The sequence below is a fragment of the Xiphophorus couchianus genome, chromosome 9 (genome assembly GCF_001444195.1).
Source record: "Xiphophorus couchianus chromosome 9, X_couchianus-1.0, whole genome shotgun sequence".
Classification (NCBI taxonomy): domain Eukaryota; kingdom Metazoa; phylum Chordata; class Actinopteri; order Cyprinodontiformes; family Poeciliidae; genus Xiphophorus; species Xiphophorus couchianus.
Window position 1 is genome coordinate 31,330,805 of NC_040236.1, and position 21,527 is coordinate 31,352,331.

General features: G+C 34.3%; 1 protein-coding gene across 15 annotated transcripts in view; it reads left to right on the forward strand.

The window, feature by feature from the left end:
• Positions 1 to 21,527, forward strand: part of lrrc7 (leucine rich repeat containing 7) — a 142,558-nt gene that overhangs the window by 94,106 nt on the left and 26,925 nt on the right. For 8 of the 15 annotated variants that reach the window (XM_028028248.1, XM_028028249.1, XM_028028244.1 and 5 more), the window contains 16 exons: positions 1,396 to 1,485; positions 2,733 to 2,789; positions 3,577 to 3,640; positions 4,605 to 4,679; positions 4,762 to 4,906; positions 5,648 to 5,720; positions 6,683 to 6,700; positions 10,656 to 10,785; positions 11,317 to 11,432; positions 11,646 to 11,715; positions 13,521 to 13,620; positions 14,874 to 14,998; positions 15,983 to 16,201; positions 17,080 to 17,253; positions 18,152 to 18,263; positions 19,756 to 19,969. In XM_028028248.1, the coding sequence (XP_027884049.1) occupies positions 1,396 to 1,485; positions 2,733 to 2,789; positions 3,577 to 3,640; positions 4,605 to 4,679; positions 4,762 to 4,906; positions 5,648 to 5,720; positions 6,683 to 6,700; positions 10,656 to 10,785; positions 11,317 to 11,432; positions 11,646 to 11,715; positions 13,521 to 13,620; positions 14,874 to 14,998; positions 15,983 to 16,201; positions 17,080 to 17,253; positions 18,152 to 18,263; positions 19,756 to 19,969 (1,782 nt within the window). The remainder of the gene's footprint in view (positions 1 to 1,395; positions 1,486 to 2,732; positions 2,790 to 3,576; positions 3,641 to 4,604; positions 4,680 to 4,761; positions 4,907 to 5,647; positions 5,721 to 6,682; positions 6,701 to 10,655; positions 10,786 to 11,316; positions 11,433 to 11,645; positions 11,716 to 13,520; positions 13,621 to 14,873; positions 14,999 to 15,982; positions 16,202 to 17,079; positions 17,254 to 18,151; positions 18,264 to 19,755; positions 19,970 to 21,527) is intronic. The other 7 variants (XM_028028246.1, XM_028028258.1, XM_028028257.1 and 4 more) reach the window with 4 other exon arrangements.

Consider the following 21,527-nt stretch of genomic DNA (forward strand, 5'->3'; position numbering starts at 1 on the left):
ATTGATGAAAAAGTGCAGGTTATTTAACTTCCAAAATGGAAAATGTCTTGTTACATGAAACTAGCACTTTTTAAAATCTATATTAAGCAATTATTAATTTAAAACAAGCTTCTATATATTGCTCATGAGTTTTAAGTTAGTTTTTGTCTTATTTAAAGTGTATTAAGATATCTGCAGTAGAAACTAGACCAACATTTTTTGCTCAATTATGACAAATATGAGTTTTTGCTTGTACAGAGACAATACAATGCATATAGAGTAAATAAAAACATTTAACCAAATAACTTCTTCCTTTCTGGTAGAATAATGAGTTGAGTTGACCAACTTTAGTTTACGATCTAAATTGTTTCTTTAAGGAATAAACGATAGAGTTTATATGAAAACATTGTTTTTTTTCATGGGGAAGTTATTAAATTGCAATTAAACTTTATGCATTTAATTGTCCATACATTATTTTGAACTTTTAATAAAACCAGAGAAAATTACAGATATACTAACTCTGTTATTGCCTGATCTAAACCCCTACGGCTGTAGTTTTTATTATCTGCTTAATTAAATTTAAATAACCCGATTGTTGGTTATTTTTTTAACTAAAACTTGATTGAAACACCTTTTGATTTAATTTCAACATTTATTTATGTACAGTAAGCCAAAATTATACCTATCTTTGACTAATTTAGGTCTTAAGTAATCTTTTATTTTACCAACATGTGTTTTGTAACTGGAACTAAATATTTGGAAGTGGCCTAGTCAAAGTTCAGATTCATAATCAAAGGAATTTTCTCAAAATTTTAGTAGACACTTTTTGATTGCTGTAAAGTTGAAAGATCATTTTAGGTGATGATTTAATAGTATACCAAATGTAAAAATGACTGGAGTATTTTATATTTTATGTGAAAAATTGGATTTAATGCAAGCATTTTTGTCTGAATCCAAATTAATTAAAAAATCTAATGTATTCTAAAACAAATATAGGCTTTGTTTCCTCTTTTATTACCCAAGCGAGACGCATCATAATAATTAATAAAAATATCCAGACACTATGCAGTCTTGTTGGCTCCGTTATGTCCACTCATCAGATCTGCATATTTACAGGAAGTAAACACGTTTATCGCTGGAGTCTCCGGTGTGTGCTGTAATTACTGCTGTTTTGTGATGTAGAAGTGAAGAATGCTGCAGAGGAAAATGCTTCTTGTGTGTCTCTGTGCTGCGCTTGTGCAGCAGATGAGTTATCTGCAGGCCAGCAGTGGTTAGCTGCTCCTGCTAGCATGTTAGAAACCGGCCATGTTTCTTTCAGTTGGAGCTGAATGAAACAGCTCCAGTTGAGCACATTGTCCAGGTTACTGGTTTTTGTTTCCTCTTCTGTTGTTTTTCATTGAATTTTTCTCTTTTAAGACTCCCAGATGGTTTCACGCAGCTTCTGAATCTGACCCAGCTCTTCTTGAATGATGCCTTCCTGGAGTATCTGCCTGCTAACTTTGGCAGGTGAATTGATACACTGCACAAACACGAAATAAAGTAATTTTGTCCAGTTTTTAGTGCAAATGCCTTAGTACATTTGAAATGCGTTAAAACTAACTTACAAGTAATTTTTCAGCAAGAAGCATGAGCTTGTTTTAAGTCAATAATTCCTTAATATTGATTAAAAATTCCAGTGGCAGTTTATTCCACAATCAACAGCCGATATGCCGTTACCTAGCAACCCCAGCCCAGCCCAGCCCATCACCTAGCAACCCAGTTCCAGTTCCACTGGCAGTTATAACATGGAAACAGTGTCTTATTATAACTTAAATAATCTGCCAATGGAACCAGTACTTTTTAATCAATATTAAGAAATTATTGACTTAAAATAAACTCCTATATCTTCCTGAAAAGTTACTTGTAATTTAGTTTTGTCTTATTTCTAGTGTAATAAGATATTTGCACTGGAAACTAGTCTGAAAATACTTGGTAAGATTTTGAGGTTTTTAGTGTAAATGTGTTTTTTTGGTGGATTAAACATTTATTTACTATCAAATACATTTTTATATAACTTTTAAAGATCACAGCTGAATTTTGTGTTTAGCATATTTCTGGAGATGCCTTCCATGTATAGGATATGCATGAGAATTATGCCCTTAAGGCTAATTTTAAAGCTTATATTTTAGAAAGCATTATTAAATATGACTATGAAAATGTTGTGGGATACTGATCTCGCTTCTGATTTATAATTTATACAGCTTTTTTTCAGTAAAAATGTGTTTTTTTTAAACACTTGTTACTGCACTCTTTTTCTTGGTTTGCTTTTATTTTTTTGAGAAAATGATACCGTAAACACAAAAACAGTTAATCTAATTAAAACAAACTCGGTTAATTTGTTAAAGTAGTGAAATTATATTTATCCAAGATTATTAAGTTGTGATGTTACACAAACATAAGTAAATTACATTTGATAAACATATTTTTGTTACATGTAACAAATTAACTCTTATTTTCAAGTCGGAGCTCCATTGGTGACAATATTTGTTGGCAAAAAAATCTAACATTGATTTTAGGATGGAACTTTTTTTGTCACCATTTTTTTTGCTAAGTATGTTTTTGTATTTCCTACTCAAAACTGTTGCATTTTCTGATGCTTTTCTTTTTTACTTGATCTTATTTTTATTTTAGTCCTTTTTTTGTATTTCCTACTGTTGCATCTAAGTGCAAATGAAAGGAATTAAGTTTAGGCTTTTGTTCCTTCTGTTATTCAGGCTCTCCAAATTACGGATTCTGGAGCTGAGAGAGAACCACCTGAAAACCATGCCAAAGTAAGACAGGATACCATCTGTATATCTTGGTATATGTGTTTAAGTGAAAGAGACAGACAGATTTAACATAATAATTCTGCAGCTCTCACACATAAATAAACTTAAATAAATATTGCTATCTACTACTACAGGGATGTCCAAAACTTAAATTAATAATAGAAACATTAAAATACATTAAAGCAATTCAAGTTTTGTAGAAAATTGAGGTTATTTATTCCAAAACTTTAAAATTATTTTGGACATTTTCTGTATCAGAAGAAATTTCATTTGGGCTTGATTGAACAAATTTATTCTGTTGTAAGAAAAAGATTTAAGTTAGTATTTCAAAACTCTTGCTATATTAAGTCCAGTTAAATAAATTAAATAAAACTTGACTTAGTGTAAGCAAAATCGGCTTGCGCTAAGTCAAACCAGTAGACTTTTGGTTATGAAGAAACAAATACTTAACATTTTTGTCATAAAAAAAATTCTGTTAGTAATACTTTTACTGTATTTAAAATAAAAAGTTGTGACAGAGGGGCCAAATTTGTATTGTATCGGCCACACAAAGTCACTCCAAGGGCCACAAATGGTCCCCAGACCACACTTTGGACACCCTTGTACTAGTATGTTTCTATCACTATCATACATAGAAATATAACCGTCTCAACTGTTTTGCTTTTGAGAATGCACCCTGAATTTTAGATTTTTTTTAAACATAAGGAATCACACTGTGAGAATATGAATGTTTGTTCATGTGTAAATAAAACTGAAGTCACAAAACTGTTTCCATTTTCCCTCGTGTGAGGTCCATCCACAGACTGACACAGCTGGAGAGGCTGGATCTGGGGAGCAACGAATTCTCCGAAATGGTGAGATCTGCTTCATTCATGTTTTAATGCAGATTAAATTACACGTCAGATTGTGAGCTGGGTTGAAATAAAAGTAAAAAGAGAAACAACAGAGAACCACTGAGATTAAAGAAAACATGTTGCAGAAGAAAACTGCTTGGAGTTCTGCTAAAGTTTGGCTCTAAGATTTTAGGTACATATCTGTTTGAAAGTGACAATAAATTGACAAATTAAACTATTATATTGGAGTGTGTGTGTGTGTGTTTTTTTTTTGGCTTCAACCTTTCACCTAAAATGCTGAAGGAGAAGAAGAACCGTCCCACAAAATCTGGGGGTTTTCTCCATCAAATGACAGTTATAACCCAATATTTATCTTTTTCATAATGTATTATCCACAGTGACATGCTGAACAGTAATTTAAACGAAGAAATAAAGTAGTGTACTCACCATTTTGACAGTCTGAGGTTAAAACTGTTATCTATGTACAGTAAATGTACAAAGATGAAAATGCTTTTAATGTACTTAGTGAAGAAAGTTGAACATTTTCAAAAAGAAATCCTTACTTCTCTTTTTGTATTTGTATTTCTAGCACTTTCCTTCTTACTGGTGCAAGACTCTTTTTTTTTTTTTTATAAATTGAACCATTTGGTACACAACAACCCGTCCCAAGAAATCATCATAAAATGGTTCAGATTTTATGAAAGCGTCTGTCCATCTTTTTATTCCAGAAGGTTGCAAAATTAAATGTATAATGTTATAATCTTAAATAATTCACAAAACTTAATTTGCCATTTTAAAAACTTTTGCAAACTTCAACCCAAACAATGCCAGGCCAGTATTTTTTCTGTTTGTAGTCCTTATTTAAAGACTTACAGGCTGTGTTCTTTGATGCTGGATAAGATTTATTAGCGTTTTCATGCATTTGCTTCTTGTTTTTTTCCATTATTTGCATTTGACCGTGTGAAATCATGTTTTATCTTGTTAGCCAGAGGTGTTGGAACAGATGCACAGCCTTAAGGAGCTGTGGCTGGATAACAACTCTCTACAGTCTATACCTGGGGTGAGACAACTTTCATGTTTTGCAGCAAAATGGGAGCATGGGAGTAGAAATGACCTTAACTTATTCGTCTGCTCTCCTGCAGTCTATAGGGAAGCTTCGCCAGTTGCGGTACTTGGATTTGGCCAAGAATCGCATTGAGACGTTGGATAGTGACGTCTCTGGCTGTGAGGCCTTAGAAGATCTGCTGCTGTCCTCCAACATGCTGCAGCACCTGCCGGACTCTATAGGTACTTAAAATCAACCTGTTTATTATTCACAGTAGTTCCTAAAAAAAGTGCTGTTGGTCTTCTTGTATCATTTTCTTCCAGTCTGCCACAAATCTGCATATAATTATCTAAAAGAAATGTAAGTGATAATTTATGTAAATGATTATATTAAAGGGCCCATACATTTCTTTTAACTGTACATCATGTTATAATACTGTTAGCTCATCAAAAACATGCCTGGAGGGTTTCTTTGATTCTTTCATGCATGTTTGAGAAATCCTTTAGTCTCCATGGCAACCATTCATCTGTGCAAAACGCCTGCGTGGACCTAGCTCCGCCTTCGAGATGCAGCTCCTCCGCCAATCATCTCCTTCAGACTAGCCAGCAGCAAGTAGCTAACACCTGGTGGAACTGAAACTCTGCTGATCTCATTATAGTGAAACCTTGGTAAAAACGTAGTTAAAGGGTTAATAGAGGAGCCATGTTGTGATGACTTTCTGAAGGCGGAGTTTTTAAAGAGACAGGCGCAATTTTAAGGTGTAAAATATCAAAGTAATATTTCTTTTAAGTCATTGATCTATGTAGCTTTTTTTTAACAACTGAAGTTAAAATAGTTACTTGATTGTGCTGTAAAATGGCACAATGTGCCTGGAAAACACATAATACTGCCTCTTTACAGCAAAAGGGATGAAAGTTTTTAGTTGCGTAGGCTTCGTATTACCCATGTGGAAAATTGCACCAATGTTTTTGCATGTGTTGCAGGAATGCTAAAGAAGCTGACCACTCTAAAGGTAGATGACAACCAGCTGACCTCACTGCCTCACACCATTGGGAGGTAAGAAACCAAAACGAATCTGACTCTTCAGCTGAAGTTACATTAGCTTGCAGCAGCATTCATACTCCACTGAGCGTTTTCACATTTTACCATCACAAACGTCAACCTTTTTAGTGATATTTGAAATAATGGAAGGACACAAAGTAGCACACATTTGTATACTGTAAAAACCAAAATTATTCTGATTTAGATGATGAGCTATTAATTTGAGCAAAATGAATCTTATGATTTGAAGTAAAGCTAGCATTTTGCAATAGCCCAGTCAAGTTTCAACTCCAATTGAGAAACCTTAGGGTTATGGCAAAGAAGTCTTCTAACATGCTTTTTATCAAATATGGATTATTGAAATATCATTGAAAACATACAAAAATAGATTTTTCTTTGATTGTTGTTTACCTTCAATTTTTTATTAAATGTCAAAAAAAGGAACCGATGTTGATGTTTCAATAAAAATACTTTTAAATGAATAATTTTGTGCTTTATTCAGTTCATCCAGACTTACTTCTTCAGTATTATTAAACTACCAGTCCTTTTAATGCCTCTGAACCAACTTTATATATATAAAATGAGGTTTTCTTTTTAGTTTTTTATGGCAAAATGGCTCAGACTTTTAAAGTTTGGATGTGAACAATTAAACTGTTTATTTGAGAGCAATTGCTTGGACTGAGTTTTATTTTTTGGAATCACAGTAAAAGAGGCTAAATACACCACCATAAGCACAAATCCCACTAAAAGAAGTTTAACTTGTGATGTGACAAAATGTGAAAAGGTTTACGGATTATGAACATCTTAATAGTATTCTTTGTTTTGTTGTACTTTAAAACCTCCTTCAGCCAACTTTTAGTAGTTTATGGGGGTTTGTAGGTGGGTCGTTAATCTTGTTTATTGCTGTGTTGTAACGCTGGCTGATGATTGGTTGGGGGGGTCTGTGTGTTGTGTTTGCTGCCGTGCTGTGGCGTTAGTCCGAAGCCAAAGCAAGGGTGAGTAACATGAGCCTTCTGGATCCAAGGGCTTGTTCAGAGACAGATGTTCAGCTGTGCTGCAGATACAGTGAATCAAAGCTTTGCTACCACATGCTGCCAATGTGGGGAACTTTTCATGTCCGAAACAATTACATGCAAACATAAAAAAAGATTCTCTCCTTACCTCATCTGTAAAGTTTTGATTTACTCTCTAGAAATTGTTTATGTGCTTCAATACAATTACTGAAAAACACGAAATGAAAAAGGTTGCATGTAAAGTTACTGCAGTGATATGGATGTACTGATAAAACAAAATCTTACCAGTTTTTTTTATCTAGTTTTTAATGGTAAAAGCAATTTTATTTATATAGCACATTTTCAGCAACAAGACCATACAAAGTGCTTTACGGGAATTAAAAGGAAATACAAACAAAATAACAAACCAAAGGAAAGACCAAAGCAGAAAAAGCTAATAATGTTGATCCAAAGTATGTAAACTAGATACTTCTAGTGCAAATTATATTAGAAATAAGCCAAAACTAACTTACCAGTAACTTTTCAACAAGATATAGGACCTTATTTAATTCAATAATCCCTTAGTTTGGATTAAAAAGTACAAGTTCCACTGGCAAAATATTTCACAATCGACGGGCCCGGCACCGTTACTTAGCAACCCCAGCCAAGCCCAGCCCGTCACCTAGCAACCGAGTTGTAGTTCTACTGGAAGAGTTTCACTTTTAAGAAGATATTTTTTCCGTAAGTGTAACAGAAATAATCTGTCAGTGAAACTAGTAGTTTTTCATCAACATTAATGAAACAGGCTCTCATATCTTGATCAAATGTTACAAGTTATTTTACCCAGTATTTTTGGTTTCTAGTGTAAATATCTTACTACACGTGAAATAAGACAAAACCAACTCATTAGTAACTTTTCAGCAAGACGTATGATCTTATTTTAAGTAAATAGTTCCTAAATGTTAATAATTAAGCACTAGTTCCACTTGCACATTATTTCACTGACATTTTTCCCATGTTATAATTAAAATAATCCGGGAACTAGAACGTTTCGTCAATTTTTAGGAATTGTACTAGAAACTAGGCCAAAAATAATTGGTAAGATCTTTTGTTTTTGCAGTGTAGTTTTTTTTGTGTTTTTTTTTTTTCAGCTCAAAATAAAGGTTAAGCAACATTAAATGTATTACTTTCTTTAAAGAGATTTGAGATACAATGATGAAATATGTGGAATGATTCCTGTAAGTCATTTTAATCCGTTTTTTTGTTGTTGATTTTAATAGATTTATTGACTTGTGGAAAGAATCATTCAGTTCTTTCCTTGAATTTTAGAGTTAAACTGAGTGACTGCAGAGAATCAATTAAACTATATTTCTAAGATCTGTATCTGAACACTCTGAAAGCTTTCTGTCTTCATGAACAAGTCCCAAGTTGTAGTCTTGATAAGTAGTTCTGTAGATTAATTACTTCCCTTTAAAGCTCCTTATTGTTTCGTATCCGTTGTTTGAAGTGTTTCTTACCCCTGATGAATATGATCCCTTTATTCTGTGTCGTTTTTTAGATTTTTGAATAAGCTACCACATAAGTTTTATTAATTGTTGTACAGTTTGCTTCATACAGTGTGGACTTTTATTTCATTTTTTTACTTCCTTAAAGAGCCTTAAAAATCAGCTTTGAACCACATATGTCATCTTTTAAAGCCAAGTAAAATAGATTAAAAAACCTTCTCTAGTTGTGAAAATGAAATTGTCTCAATGCTGGGTAGATTGAATGTTTCTGCTGAGGAATTTCATCAAATACTGGGAAAAACCCAGGCCAGAATTAAAACCCAGAACCTTTTTTCTGCAAGACAAGAGTCCTACTAACGGCACTTACCATGCAGACTTTCACATTTGTAAGCAAAGTTGTGAAATTATCATTTGGTTTTTACTGTGGACTGCACTGGAGTCAAAGTAGTTACCCTTGTAATTTATTCCTAAAGAAAAATTGCTGAAATTTCCCGAAAATTACTATTTTTCACATACAAAATTCTTGTTTGTTTTAATTTCATAGCTTTTACAGTTTTAGTTTAACATTTTCTATTTTGGGCTATTTTTCATGTGCAAAAATCTGATAATTTTGATAACTTTAAATTGGGGGGGGATTAGAAATTAGAAATATAACTTAATATTAATGAAAAAATACAAGTTCCATTGGCAGATTATTTCTGTTGCACTTATAACATGGGAAAAATATCTTGTTATACTGTAAGTGAAAGAATCTTCCGGTGGAACTAGAACCGGGTTGCTAGGTAACACGCTGGGCTTGGCTGGGGTTGCTAGGTAATGGTCCCAGTAGTACTTTTCAATCAAATATAAGGGATTATTGAATTAAAAGAAGCTCCTAAATCTTTTTGTGGATAATATTGATGTGCTTAAAGAACTGTGAATAACTTGGTGGTACTTTATTGTGGTTTTGAACCTCAGTTCAATTAATGCAAAAAAAAATTCTCTATATATATATATAAACCTGATTCTCAATTATCTTAAATTAAGTTATGATTTTTTTTTTGTTGCTTATTTTCACTGGAAATAAATCTGCGTCTTGAACTTTACTCCCAACCAGATAGTGACTTCATTTGAAAAGTTAAAGGAAACAAAACAGAAAATTTGGATCTAAAAAATGACATCTTACTTAGCTGAACCTTTCTCTGAAGGTTATAATTGTAACCACAATAGGAAACATAAATGCTATTCACTATAAGCTAACCTTGCCTTGCACCTCTCCTCTTGTTTCCTCCCATCTCATCTGCTCCCCTTCAGACAGCATGGTAGTCCAGATGGTCCCGTCTGTTGGGAATAATAATAGCAGACTAATGTAATGTTAACAGTGGCAGTACGTGAATGTTAAAATGTTGTCTCATTTGCATTAGCATGCTGTTACCTCGGTGTCAGGCCAGAGAATACACATAAAGGGGAGTCTGGTTTTCTGCAGTAGAGAAGCTGGGATCTATAAAAATGTAAAAAATATTGTTGACATACTTTTCTAGGTGATTAATTTCAAGCCATCATCTTTAATTTTAATCATAATTTAATAAAGACTGAAGCTAGTCATCACTTGGTATTGAAATGCAGATCCAAATTCAAATTTACAAAAGTTTTTAAAAAGTTTGTTTAGATTTTTAAAACAAACTTATACACACTTTCTTTGCATGCTGGTGAGTTTTTATTTACTCAAATAAGAGTAGAACTACGTCAACATATTTTTACTAAAAGTAAAAAGTAACCATCCAAGAAATTACTCAAGTAAGACTAAAAAAGTATTTGGTAAAAAGTCTGTTCAAGTACTGAGTAACTGATCAATCATTTCATATTTATAAAATGACATAATCAGATGGATCAAAATAAGAAGTTATGTGGAAATTTTGGTATTTTAAGGACCGAAATGACAATTATTCATATAGGTAACAGAAACTGACAAAATCAGGCAAATTATTTTTTTTCCAAATCAGTTTTTCTCAATAAAAAAACTTAGAAAACTTTTTTAAAAACTGCAGGTGTGTATCTGTTTCTAGGGATTTTTTGGTTTAAACATGTTTTTTTTTAATTCAGTGGGTAGAAAATCCAGAAATTTTACTCAAGTAAGAGTAGAAATGCTTCATAATAAAATTACCCAAGAAAGAATAAAAAGTACAGCATTTCGGAAAATACTCCTAAAACAATTTTTTTCAAAACATAATTGAGTAAAGATAGATAGTTACTACCCAACTCTCCTTGTGAGTTTCTATTACAATAAAGCAGAATTTTACAGGAGGCTTAATGCTGATCTTTGATTAGATATTAAAATGATTTTGTTTCTCGTTTCAATCTTAAAATTAATTTCCATTTGTAGAGAGGAATAAGGTTTTAAAACTGCGACAGACATACTGCATCTTTCAGAATGACGTTTTTCCTTTTTCGTGTTCTCTCTTGGTTTTCTTCAGCCTATCTCTGTTGGAGGAATTGGACTGCAGCTGTAATGAGTTGGAGTCGTTGCCTCCCACCGTCGGCTACCTGCACAGCTTGAGAACTTTTGCTGCAGATGAGAACTTCCTCACACAGCTGCCGCGGGAGGTGAGCTAATTCATGTCCGCTTTAACATTGACATAATGCAGAACTCAGGTTAAACAACATATACGATTTTAGTGTAATCAAAAAATAATTGGAAATATTTAAACGGAACCGACTTTGCAAACATCACATTTTGGACATTTTTGTACTTCCCACTTGAGTCTCTATTGCTTCTGAAAACGGTTAATGTAAAAATAAATTCATGTTTTTTGTCTGAAAATTGAGGTGATTTCTGAATGCAGTTGGTTGCAATGGGTTTACATTAATTTATTCTTGAATATAAATGGATGCTGCACATATTCATACATTCGTATTTGCAAAAACCTCTGCACCACTTTGCGTAGCTCTAACATGCAAAATCGCTATGCACACAAAAGTAATCCTTTGTCACTTAAACAAAAAATGGAGCAAACTTTTCATTTGTTCTGATAATGTGTGTGTGTGTGTGTGTGTGTGTGTGTGTGTGTGTGTGTGTGTGTGTGTGTGTGTGTGTGTGTGTGTGTGTGTGTGTGTGTGTGTGTGAACTTGTGTTAGATCGGTAACTGCAAGAACGTGACGGTGATGTCACTTCGGTCCAACAAGCTGGAGTTTCTGCCTGACGAAATCGGACAGATGACCAAACTGCGCGTGCTCAACCTCAGCGACAACAGGTACCGGCGTGAGCGCGTCGTCACGAGGCAAAACTTTCTCAATGGCAGCTCCACTGCTTTCCTTCTCACTGCTGAGGCGGCCTTTGGTTGCCGTGGGAACCGGCGAGTGTGTTGCATGCTCTGCAGGCTGTTCAGTGCGTGGGAACACGAAACATCTCTATTCTTTCCCGCTCCCTCCTCCCCTCCTTCTTTCTCTTTCTTTCTTCCTCGTAGGTTAAAGAATCTACCGTTTACCTTCACCAAGCTGAAGGATCTGGCAGCTCTGTGGCTCTCAGACAATCAGGTATCTGTCCTTTACCCTGCAGGAGAACACACCGGCGAACCCATATGGACCCCCACATGTTATTGCTTACACCCGGAAAATTTGCACAACGCTGGAAAGCAAAAAGACAATTATATCTCATGCCATTCATAACCGCGCTGCCGCGGCAGAACAATTCCATTATCTAAATGTAGCCTGGACATGTAGGTTTTATTCATTTCGTGCTACGCGTCACAGTAAACAGAGACATAAAGCAGAAAAAATGCTAAAGAACAACTTAAAAATACCTTTTTTCTCGCTACACGCAGACTCGTTGCCATAGCAACTGACGACACTTTATGTTTCACTCAAACATTTCCCACACATAGAACGGGACATTCAGTCCGTTACAGTTTCATAATACTTATTTTGCGATTATTACTAAGTGATCACTGTGGTATTAGATTAGCTACTCTTGCTATAAGCTAAGCTAACAGAGGTGGCTGTTTAAACACCTTTTTTTAATTTGTAGCTGAACCAAAACACACTGAATTCCACATCACATCTACATGTTAAAGTTATCAAAGTCAAGCTAGCATAGCTGACCTACTTTCTTCTCCGTCGCTATTTTCTTATTTAAAACTTTTTCCTGACCTTGTTATCAAGTTATTATAATGTTGACAATTAGCAGCAAAGCACTGCTTCCATTTTTCTTTTATATATCAGACGTGCATTTAAGTACTTAACCGCTGAAACCTATGCTAGTCATCGTCAGCTAGCAACCTTTTGCTTTCCAGCAGAGAGTTGGGGGCGGGATCTTGTGCGCTTGACATCAGGCTGCGAGGGGTCCGTCTGAAACAACACCTCAAACCAATTGCGCTAGAAACTAAACCAAGTTGTGATGTTTCTATTAAATAAGAAGCACAATTAAAAATCACACACGAATGAGTTTATTCAAGTTGTTAAAAATATTTTGCGCCATCAACCTCCACCTACTTCCTGATGTCTTCTTTGTGATTTGTGACAGCAGCAACATCTGGTTCTTGATAAGTGATTCATGTGATGCAAAACAAGTATTTTGCAAAATAAGCCAATTTCAATAGTGAAATATTCTAATGTCAAAACTTTTTATCAAAAAGCAAAAAGGTTTCTTTCAAAATTGCCGTGTTTCCATTAAGCAAATTAAGTTTTGAAATGTTAAATTGCGCAATTATATGGTCAGTAGACACAAACAGCAATTTAATATTATAAAATTGCACTATATATTCTACAAAATACCATTTTTAGACTTGATTTTTTTTTTTTTGCAATCTTTACTTCACTTAATTCTCTTGTAAAATAAACGTTGTTTGTTAAATGGAAGTGCCGTGTTGATTTATTTCTTTACCTTTAAATCCTAATTTAGTTCCTAGCTACATTACGATGCTTCAGAATATTGTAATACTTTTAGAGTTTTTATCAAATGCTATAAATTATAATAAAAGTCTCTGTTAAAGTCAAAAGCACATTTAAATTTCAAATGTTGATGAAATGTCAAGGCAGACATATATTTCCATTTTTAAAATTGATACTAATGTATTCATACGCTTCCACAAATTTCAATTAAGACATTATTAGCATATTACATATATTACTGATCATGCACAGTAAGGTTTCATTAAAGGGCTACTGGTTATTTTTGGTGTCAGTGATATTTATCATATTAGTGTTCACAAAATATTAATGACAAATTCAATAAAATTAATTTGTAATCTAAAAGTGACCCAAGATTTGGTTCAGCTTGTTTCCTCTAACTGTAAAAAGTGAGTGGAGAAATGAGAGTTTGACCGTTTGTTTCTGTTTTTCAGTCCAAAGCTTTGATCCCGCTGCAGACGGAAGCCCACCCTGAAACCAAACAGAAAGTTTTGACCAACTACATGTTTCCACAACAGCCCAGGCATGATGAAGGTAGAAAATATCTGTTTTTATGTCGCGTAAAGTTTGAATGTGGTCAAGGAAAGCTCACGCAATATTTTTGGTTTGGACAACATCACTGGGTGATCTTGAAATATTGATTGATTTTTCATCCAATCTTTTTAAAAATATTCAACTGAAACAGCAAAACTTAAAGTTACCAGTGGAATTAAGATGTTGAAGCATACACAGTACTAGTTATGTTATATCCTCGTACTTGCTGCTGTAAATATTCTTTCCTTATGTCTTTACATTGTATATCAATGAATTATGTTAAGACTGTTTTGGATGGTTTTCAGCATCGATGCTCATGTAATTTGTAATTCCCTTCAGGTTCACAAATCATTGTTTTTTAAAAATTGCTTCACAAATATTATAAAGTGTGCGAGTAACAAATAGCTGCTGCTCTCAAAACGCTGAAATCATAATTATCCCTATAGTTACACAGATGACTTAATATTTTCCCAGATGACCTCTCCAAGGAATTTAGGTTTAGTTTTTGAAGCAGTTTTAGAACCAATGATGACTGATGTCAGCAAGTGAAAACTAACACAAAACTAAACTAGAAGTAACTTTTTAGCAAAATACTGGAGCATGTTTTAGGTAAATAATTCCTTAATAGTTGAACTGGCAGATTATTTCACTTATAAAAATCTTTATTTTGTTGTTAAAATGTGAAATGCTTCTTAGATTATTACATTTTAGATTATTTTTTTTCAGTTTGAGATTTTTTTTATGTGCTTCAATATGCCATAAATTTAAAAAAAAATTATTATAGCTAAAGCTTCATCTCAAATAAGGGCCTTGGATATTTGTTAACATGATTCTGTTTCATAATGCTGAAGCAATATTATTTCAAAGCACCCATTAATGTTTACATATATATATATATATATACATAATTATTATTATTATATACTGGATTTTTATAGCAATACAACATGATTATTTCACTTGTAACAAAACATTTTTCCCATGTTAAAAGTGAAATAATCTGTAGTAAGTACTTTTACTCTTTTTCAATATTAAGAAATGGACTTAAAACAATATCCTTTATATTGCTAAAAAGCATTCTAAGCATTTTTTTTTATCTTTTTTCAAGTGTACTAAGATATTTAGACTTGAAACTAGATTTTGTGTTTTTGCAGTTTAAAATGAGGTTAAATTTGGGATCTCTGACAGTTTATCTCTGTAAAATTTGCCCTCCTATCTTTTAAATGCTCCTGTGTTTCTCTGTATTTTTACAGATTACCAGTCGGATAGCGACAGCTTTAATCCTACACTGTGGGAAGAGCAAAGACAGCAGAGGATGACTGTGGCCTTTGACTTTGAGGACAAGAAGGACGAGGAAGACAACTCTGGGAAGGTCAAGGTCAGCTTTTTATTTTTCTGATTTTGTTCATTTCTCTCTGTGAATATTTTGTCATACAATTTTTAGCTGTCTAGTAATAACTAGCATGATTAAAACACTGCTGAATGAATCTTAAAAAGAAAATGAACAGTGTTTAATTTAAAGCAGGGGTTTCCAAAGGGAGGCCCGGGGGCCACTTGTGGCCCTTGGACTGATTTTCTGCGGCCCCCAACTGCATTTAAAAAATGACACAAATTTGGCCTGTAAATATAGATGGATGCTTTTAATTTGTAATCAGAGTAAAAATTACTAACAAAATGTAAAGTACAACACAAAGTATTCATGTTTTTATAACTAGTTTTTAACAAAAGGTAAAACCAAGTTTATCTAGAGACATTTACTGAAAAGCTGCACCCAAATCAGCTTTTATTCTCTCTTAAACTTTGGCTGAATATAGCAAAATTTTTGAAAGAAAGTGACCCAAATCCTGTTCTTATACTGAAAAAAATGTATCAATCAAACCCAAAAGAAACTGAAAACTAGACGTTTTTCTTTTAATACAGCAAATACGTAAAGTCTGCTATAGCGTATTAGGGCCATTGTGACAGTAACCTAAGAAATTCTCTACAAAAACAAGGACATTTACTGGAAAAAATTACAATTTTAAATATTTAAAAATTTCTACAACAAAACTTTTTTAAAAAATGTCTGAATTTCAAATGTCAAAAATTTTCTTTTGAAGAATCTCCAGAAGCTCTCTCTGTAGAATATTTCTGAGATTAATAACAACATTTCTGAGATTTTGGCAAATGTACTCCTTTTCTTACATCTACAAAGACCCTAATACACCATTGGAAAATCCCTTTCAAGTTTTGGATCTACAATAAAAATCCGACTGCTTTATTGTCTTGATTTTACTTTAGGGTTTTTTTGGCTACTTTTGAATCTACAATTTTGGAGAAAAAGTTTGGACCACCCTGATTTAATGGTTTCTGTTGGCTTCAGGTGGAGATAAACCTGAAGCGCTACCCAACGCCGTACCCTGAGGATCTGAAGAACATGGTCAAATCAGTGCAGAGTCTTGTGGGTAAAAGCATGCATCCAGGACATGGGCACCAGCATCAGCTGAGCTCAGGCACTGCCACCTCAGCAGGAACCAACATGGAGCATGCACACCTCAGCAAAGAGCAGTACGAGCCTCCGTGGCCCCTGCCCCCAAAAGAGGTAAGAAAGAAGCAGAAAACTGTAGAAACTTCCTCAAAATTTCATGTCTTAATCTGAATTTTACATTGTTTTTACAAAATTTATTTATTTAAACATTACTGGTGGATCACAGGCAGAGAATTCACTATATTGCCTAAAATATTCAGAATTTTTTTTTAAACTCATGGTATGAGGCAGATAATCTCTGAAAAGTTTTAGCTCTTCTGCTTCTCCCAGTGCTAACTAGAAACAACCAATCAGAGCCCGTAGGCGGGGCTTAGCACTGTTAGTCATGCTCATGTCCTCCCCCCTAGTTGGCATGGCCACCATTGATAAATCAATCAATTCCTATGTATAGCGCAATTCAGCAGCAGGGTGGTTCAAGGTGCTTTACGTTATAGAAATACAGAATTACAAATTTATAAAGAAAACACCTTCAACCTTCATTTTGATGTGTGTCATCACCAAAAGAAACTGTTTATTTTATAGTAGCGTGTTCATGGAGATGATTGACAGCGCTAAGACCCTCCTCCTGGCTCTGATTGGTTGCTTTTGACCGGGATCGATCTTTGCACAGATTGTCTGACTCATATTATTCTGTCACTTGTGACAGTTTTCACAAATATGTAAAAGAAAATCATATTTTTATAAAAAAGATGCATATCACGTTGTCTCTCTGTTTGCTGCTTTAACTGTTCGGTGAACGCTTTCCATAAGGTTTAGACGTTTATTTGTGAGGTCAGACACTGATGTAGTCTCATTGCAAATGTGTTTGTCAGGTTTAGATGTTGCCATGGAAACCGTTAGAGCACATGAATTAGAACCTCTGACTTTATGATTTTGATGAAAAAATGAAACGTGTTTGACCACAGCGTGTCTTAACCTCTTACTTTGCTCAGTTGATGCAGGTGTTTGATTCATTTGACGGACGAAATGAAACTGTTTGCCAGGTGACCGACAGAGAGATGCAGGACTTCTCTCAGTCTCAGCTAATGGATCAAGGACCAATGCATAATTCTGGCATCGACATCCCCAAGAGGAAGGACAAGGAGGACTTGACAGAAAGTTCGGAGGTACAAAACTGACGCTGCTCGCTCATAAAAACAGGAGTTAAGTGTTTACTGTGTGGGGTTGTTCTGTTTTTCTTGATATTGTTTAATACAAAATTCATGCAGTCATTGAAGGGATAAAACATATTATTATTGAAACGAATGTCCAAGAACAAAAACATGTTGATGGGTTGTGATGCTTTGCTGATTATTTGAAAAAATATATATATTTATTGACACCACCCTCCATATTTATTGCATCCCTGATGTATGCAAAACTTTAAAACATATTTCCTTTTACTGCTGTTGCATAAAAATCTCATCTTTATTTAGTGTGGAAATCTCCTGTTAGTAATTGATTTAGGCAAAAAAGCATTGGAACAAAATTTAGAGGCTTCAGATTCGGATTAGCTTAATTTTTGGTAAATTTAGATTGCAAAAAAGCAGCAAATATAAAATGCTGTTTTACAAACCAATAATTTACTAAAAAAGGAATAGGCTTGTCCTATAAATCTTTAATTTCTTCTTTGCATTTTATGTTCTGAGTATGTATGAAGTTTTGTCAGCCTGTAAATATAACATAATACAGGTATTTTTGTCTCAGCTGCTAGGTCTGACTGTATGATCCTTTGTAAAATACTGTGGGAAGAAGTAATGCCCTATTGATTAACAGGAACTGTTCATCAAAAGTACTTAGTGAGATTTTGTGTTTTTGCAGTGCAGAGATGCTAAGTGTAATAAATTAGAAAAAATAATAATTGTGGTATTTAATTTTGTGCTGAATAAATGCACTTTAAAGCTGGTATTCTAAATCTTTCAAAGTGAAATAATGGTTCATTAACTTTTTTGTTCCTTTTGCACGTCTGAACTGGGCGTATTTAGACATGCGTTACAGTGACTGAGTTTCTTTATCCTTGATCAGGACTCGATGGGCGGCTCTCCTAATGACATCCGTATCTCCGATATGAGGCCAACGCTGGTGGAGCCACCAATGTACAAACCAAAGGTGGTGCTGCTGGGGAAGGATAAGAAAGGTACTGCATCATGCAGAGATGCAATCACAAAGCTGCAAATGATCACTTGATGGTTTTGTTTTTAGGAACTGTGAGGCATGTTGCAATGGTGTCCATCAATTAGTCACAATGTGAGGCAGATTAACTGTAACACATTACAGAGAGAGAGATTCAATGAACCTCTAAATGCACCTCTCCGTCTGGTATAAGCAGTGTTTTGTTTGCCCTATTTTAATTGACTTACCCTTAAGGCATTTCTTTCATCTGAAGGAAACAAAGCTAATTTTAGCTTGTAAAAAAAAAAAGAATCAGCCAGCTCGAAATTATTTATTTAGAGCTTTAATCGCTTCTTCCAAGGAAGAGTTCGTTTCTCTTTCTCTGGTACAAACAGTAGCTTCATCAGAGCTCTTTAATGTGAGCTCTACAGGGAATAAAAAACCCAGACAGCTCATCTGCTTTGCTTCATATTTGATTTCTGTGTCTATCTACAGCGGTTCAGTCAGTGAAAAAATAAGGAAAGTCTTAATTTATTCAAATTTACAGCTGTGAAAACATTCCTTAAGAGGGACGATTGATGATAAATTTACATACTTCCATTTGCGTTTTTACTGCTTCTGAAAACCGATTAAACAGTTAAGAAAAGCCATTTTTTGGCAATAAGTTCATGTTTTTTGGTGTCTGAAGAATGCGCTGTTTCAAAAACTTCCGGTATTAGCAGGCACCTCCCCTCACCTAGCAACCCAGCCTGTTACCTAGCAACCCAGCAAAGCCTAGCCCGTCACCTAGCAACCAAAGAACTGAGACTAAAATCTCAGTGTGTAAGAATTATTTTGTTAAAAAATGTAGTGAACATTAGGCCGATCATAATCTGTTCAGGGAAGCAAAATAGGTCACCTGTAAATATCTGAAATAGTTTATTTTTAGCATTAAGCTCAGAGGCGAGCAGAGTATCGGAAAACTGCACTCAAGTAAGAGCAGCAATTCTTCAACTTATTTTTACGCAAGTAAAAATAAGAAGTATCCAAAATTACTCGAGTAAAAAGTAAAAAAGTATTTGTTAAAAAGTCTACTTGAGTACAAAGTAACTCATCAAATTATCAATCATGTAATTTTTTTTAAATTACATCATCCAAAATATAAAGTTAGGTGGAACACAAACTGCAGGTCTGTGTCTGGTGGTTGTTTTTTTTTTTTTTGGTTAAAACATTTTTGTTTTTCATTCAGTGGATAGAAAATCCAGAAATTTCACTCAAGTCACAGTAGCGATACTTCATAGAAAATTAACCAAGTAAAAGTAAAAAGTACAGCACAGTAAAAATACTCTTAAAAATACATTTTTTCAAAAAGGTCCCTCAAGTAAATGTAACTAGTTACTACCCAACTCTGCTTGAGCCTAAAATCAAACAGTAAAAACTACCAAAATGTGACCTTCAGCAGCACAAAGCTATTTATTGTCATTAGAAGTGTTGTAAGATATTTTATAAAGAGATATTTGTTCTGTGTCCCCGTCCAGAGTCGACAGACGAGGAGGTCGATAAGCTCCACTGTCTGAACCACAGCGGCTCCTCGGCCACCTACTCCGACTACTCACCCTCACAGGGCTCCTCGGGCTCCTCCAATCCATCCGCCAACACACACTCACACACACACCCTCATGCGCACGCACACACTCCTGCCCTGCCCACCCCCAGTAAGGACCAGGCCCCTCAAACACACTGGACCAACAGGTAAATACACCGGCTTCATGTTCCACGGCAAAAACAAAACATCTTATGGAGTATTTTTTGTCTCGTTACTAGAGATAAAACATCTTGGGTCACTTGAAATAAGACAAAAATAACTCAAGTATATTTTTGAGTTACTACTTGCTTAATATTGATGATAAAATACTATCTCCACTGGCTGATTATTTCACTTTTACATGAGGAAAATGTCTTGTTAGAAGCAGTGGCGTTGCAAGATCTATTTTATGGGGGCTCGAGCCCCTTAAGATCCCCCTTGAATAATTTGGTGGGGATTTTTGTTGCTGCTATAATTTTTTGTTTGCCATCACATTTAATATAATGTTGCCAGAATATTAGTTTAAAATGTCATTTCTAAATTAAGTATGATCATAAATCTGTCAGTTTCCCTTTACTTTATATTAAAATAGTCTGGGAAATATACAGTAGCTGCACTTAGTTAGAAGGTGAACAACATTTGCATGTTGGTAACATTTGCTTGGAAATCATTTTATCATATTGATTAACTGTTTATAATCATATTTCATAACATTTTTAGAGGCTTCTGTTACTCTGAATACTATTTTAAAAGTAGGAAAGCAACTTGTTTGTCTTTGTTGCTGTTTGAGAAATTTTGTCCTCGCCCGTTTATGTCCTGGGGTCTGAGACCCCCTGGTGTTCAAAACCTAGTGACACTCCTGATTATAAGTGAAATAATTTGCCATTTTCATTAATATTAAAGAAATATTTACTTAAAACTCGACTGATACTTGGTAAAATTGTGTGTTTTGCAGTGTATGTTCTCATCAAACATCTCATCTATTATCTCCTGCAGTTTTCTACATCTCTTACATATCTCACCCATCTATCAACTCGCTCCATATTTTCTCTTCTCCCTCCATCTTTGTGCAAAGATGTTTGCTCGCGAAGGTCAGAGAGTCTTGTTAAGATGCTGCAGATTGCCGTTCAGTTTGTTCTTTCTCTGGTTTGAAGAGGCTTCCTGTGTGGGCTTCACTGTTTGGAGGCGCATTGCTTTTTGCACAGAGACATGAAAAGAACCAATTAAAGAGGCATGGTTCCTCTGCGGAGGGTGTTGCACATTAATGATAGAAGCTGACGTATGTGGAACTGAGAATCACATTAAAAATTTATGTCAAAACGTGTTTTGAATCTGGTTTTTGTCTCGCAGTAATGAACAGCAGTAAAAAAAATGTATCTTAGATCGCAAGCCAAATCTCTTACAAATGTAACCTCAGATGTGATGATTAGTTTTTATTAAAGTCAGATTTGTATTACTAACAAATAATTTTCAATATTTTCAATAAGTGTGTTTACCTGAGATTAAATCTTGTTAAAAAGTTTTTTGTAATATCTGTTTGTTAAATATATCAGGTAGCAGTTATAGTTAAAATATATAATAGACATTTTTTAAATTTTTAAGTGAAAGTCATCAACAAATAGAAAAAGAGAAGGTGTATCCTTCCTTTATGTTTTTACAGAATGCTTTGTGCTAAAACCTCAAACTTTAGTATTTACGGTTAATCTGCTTGTGTATTTTTATGGA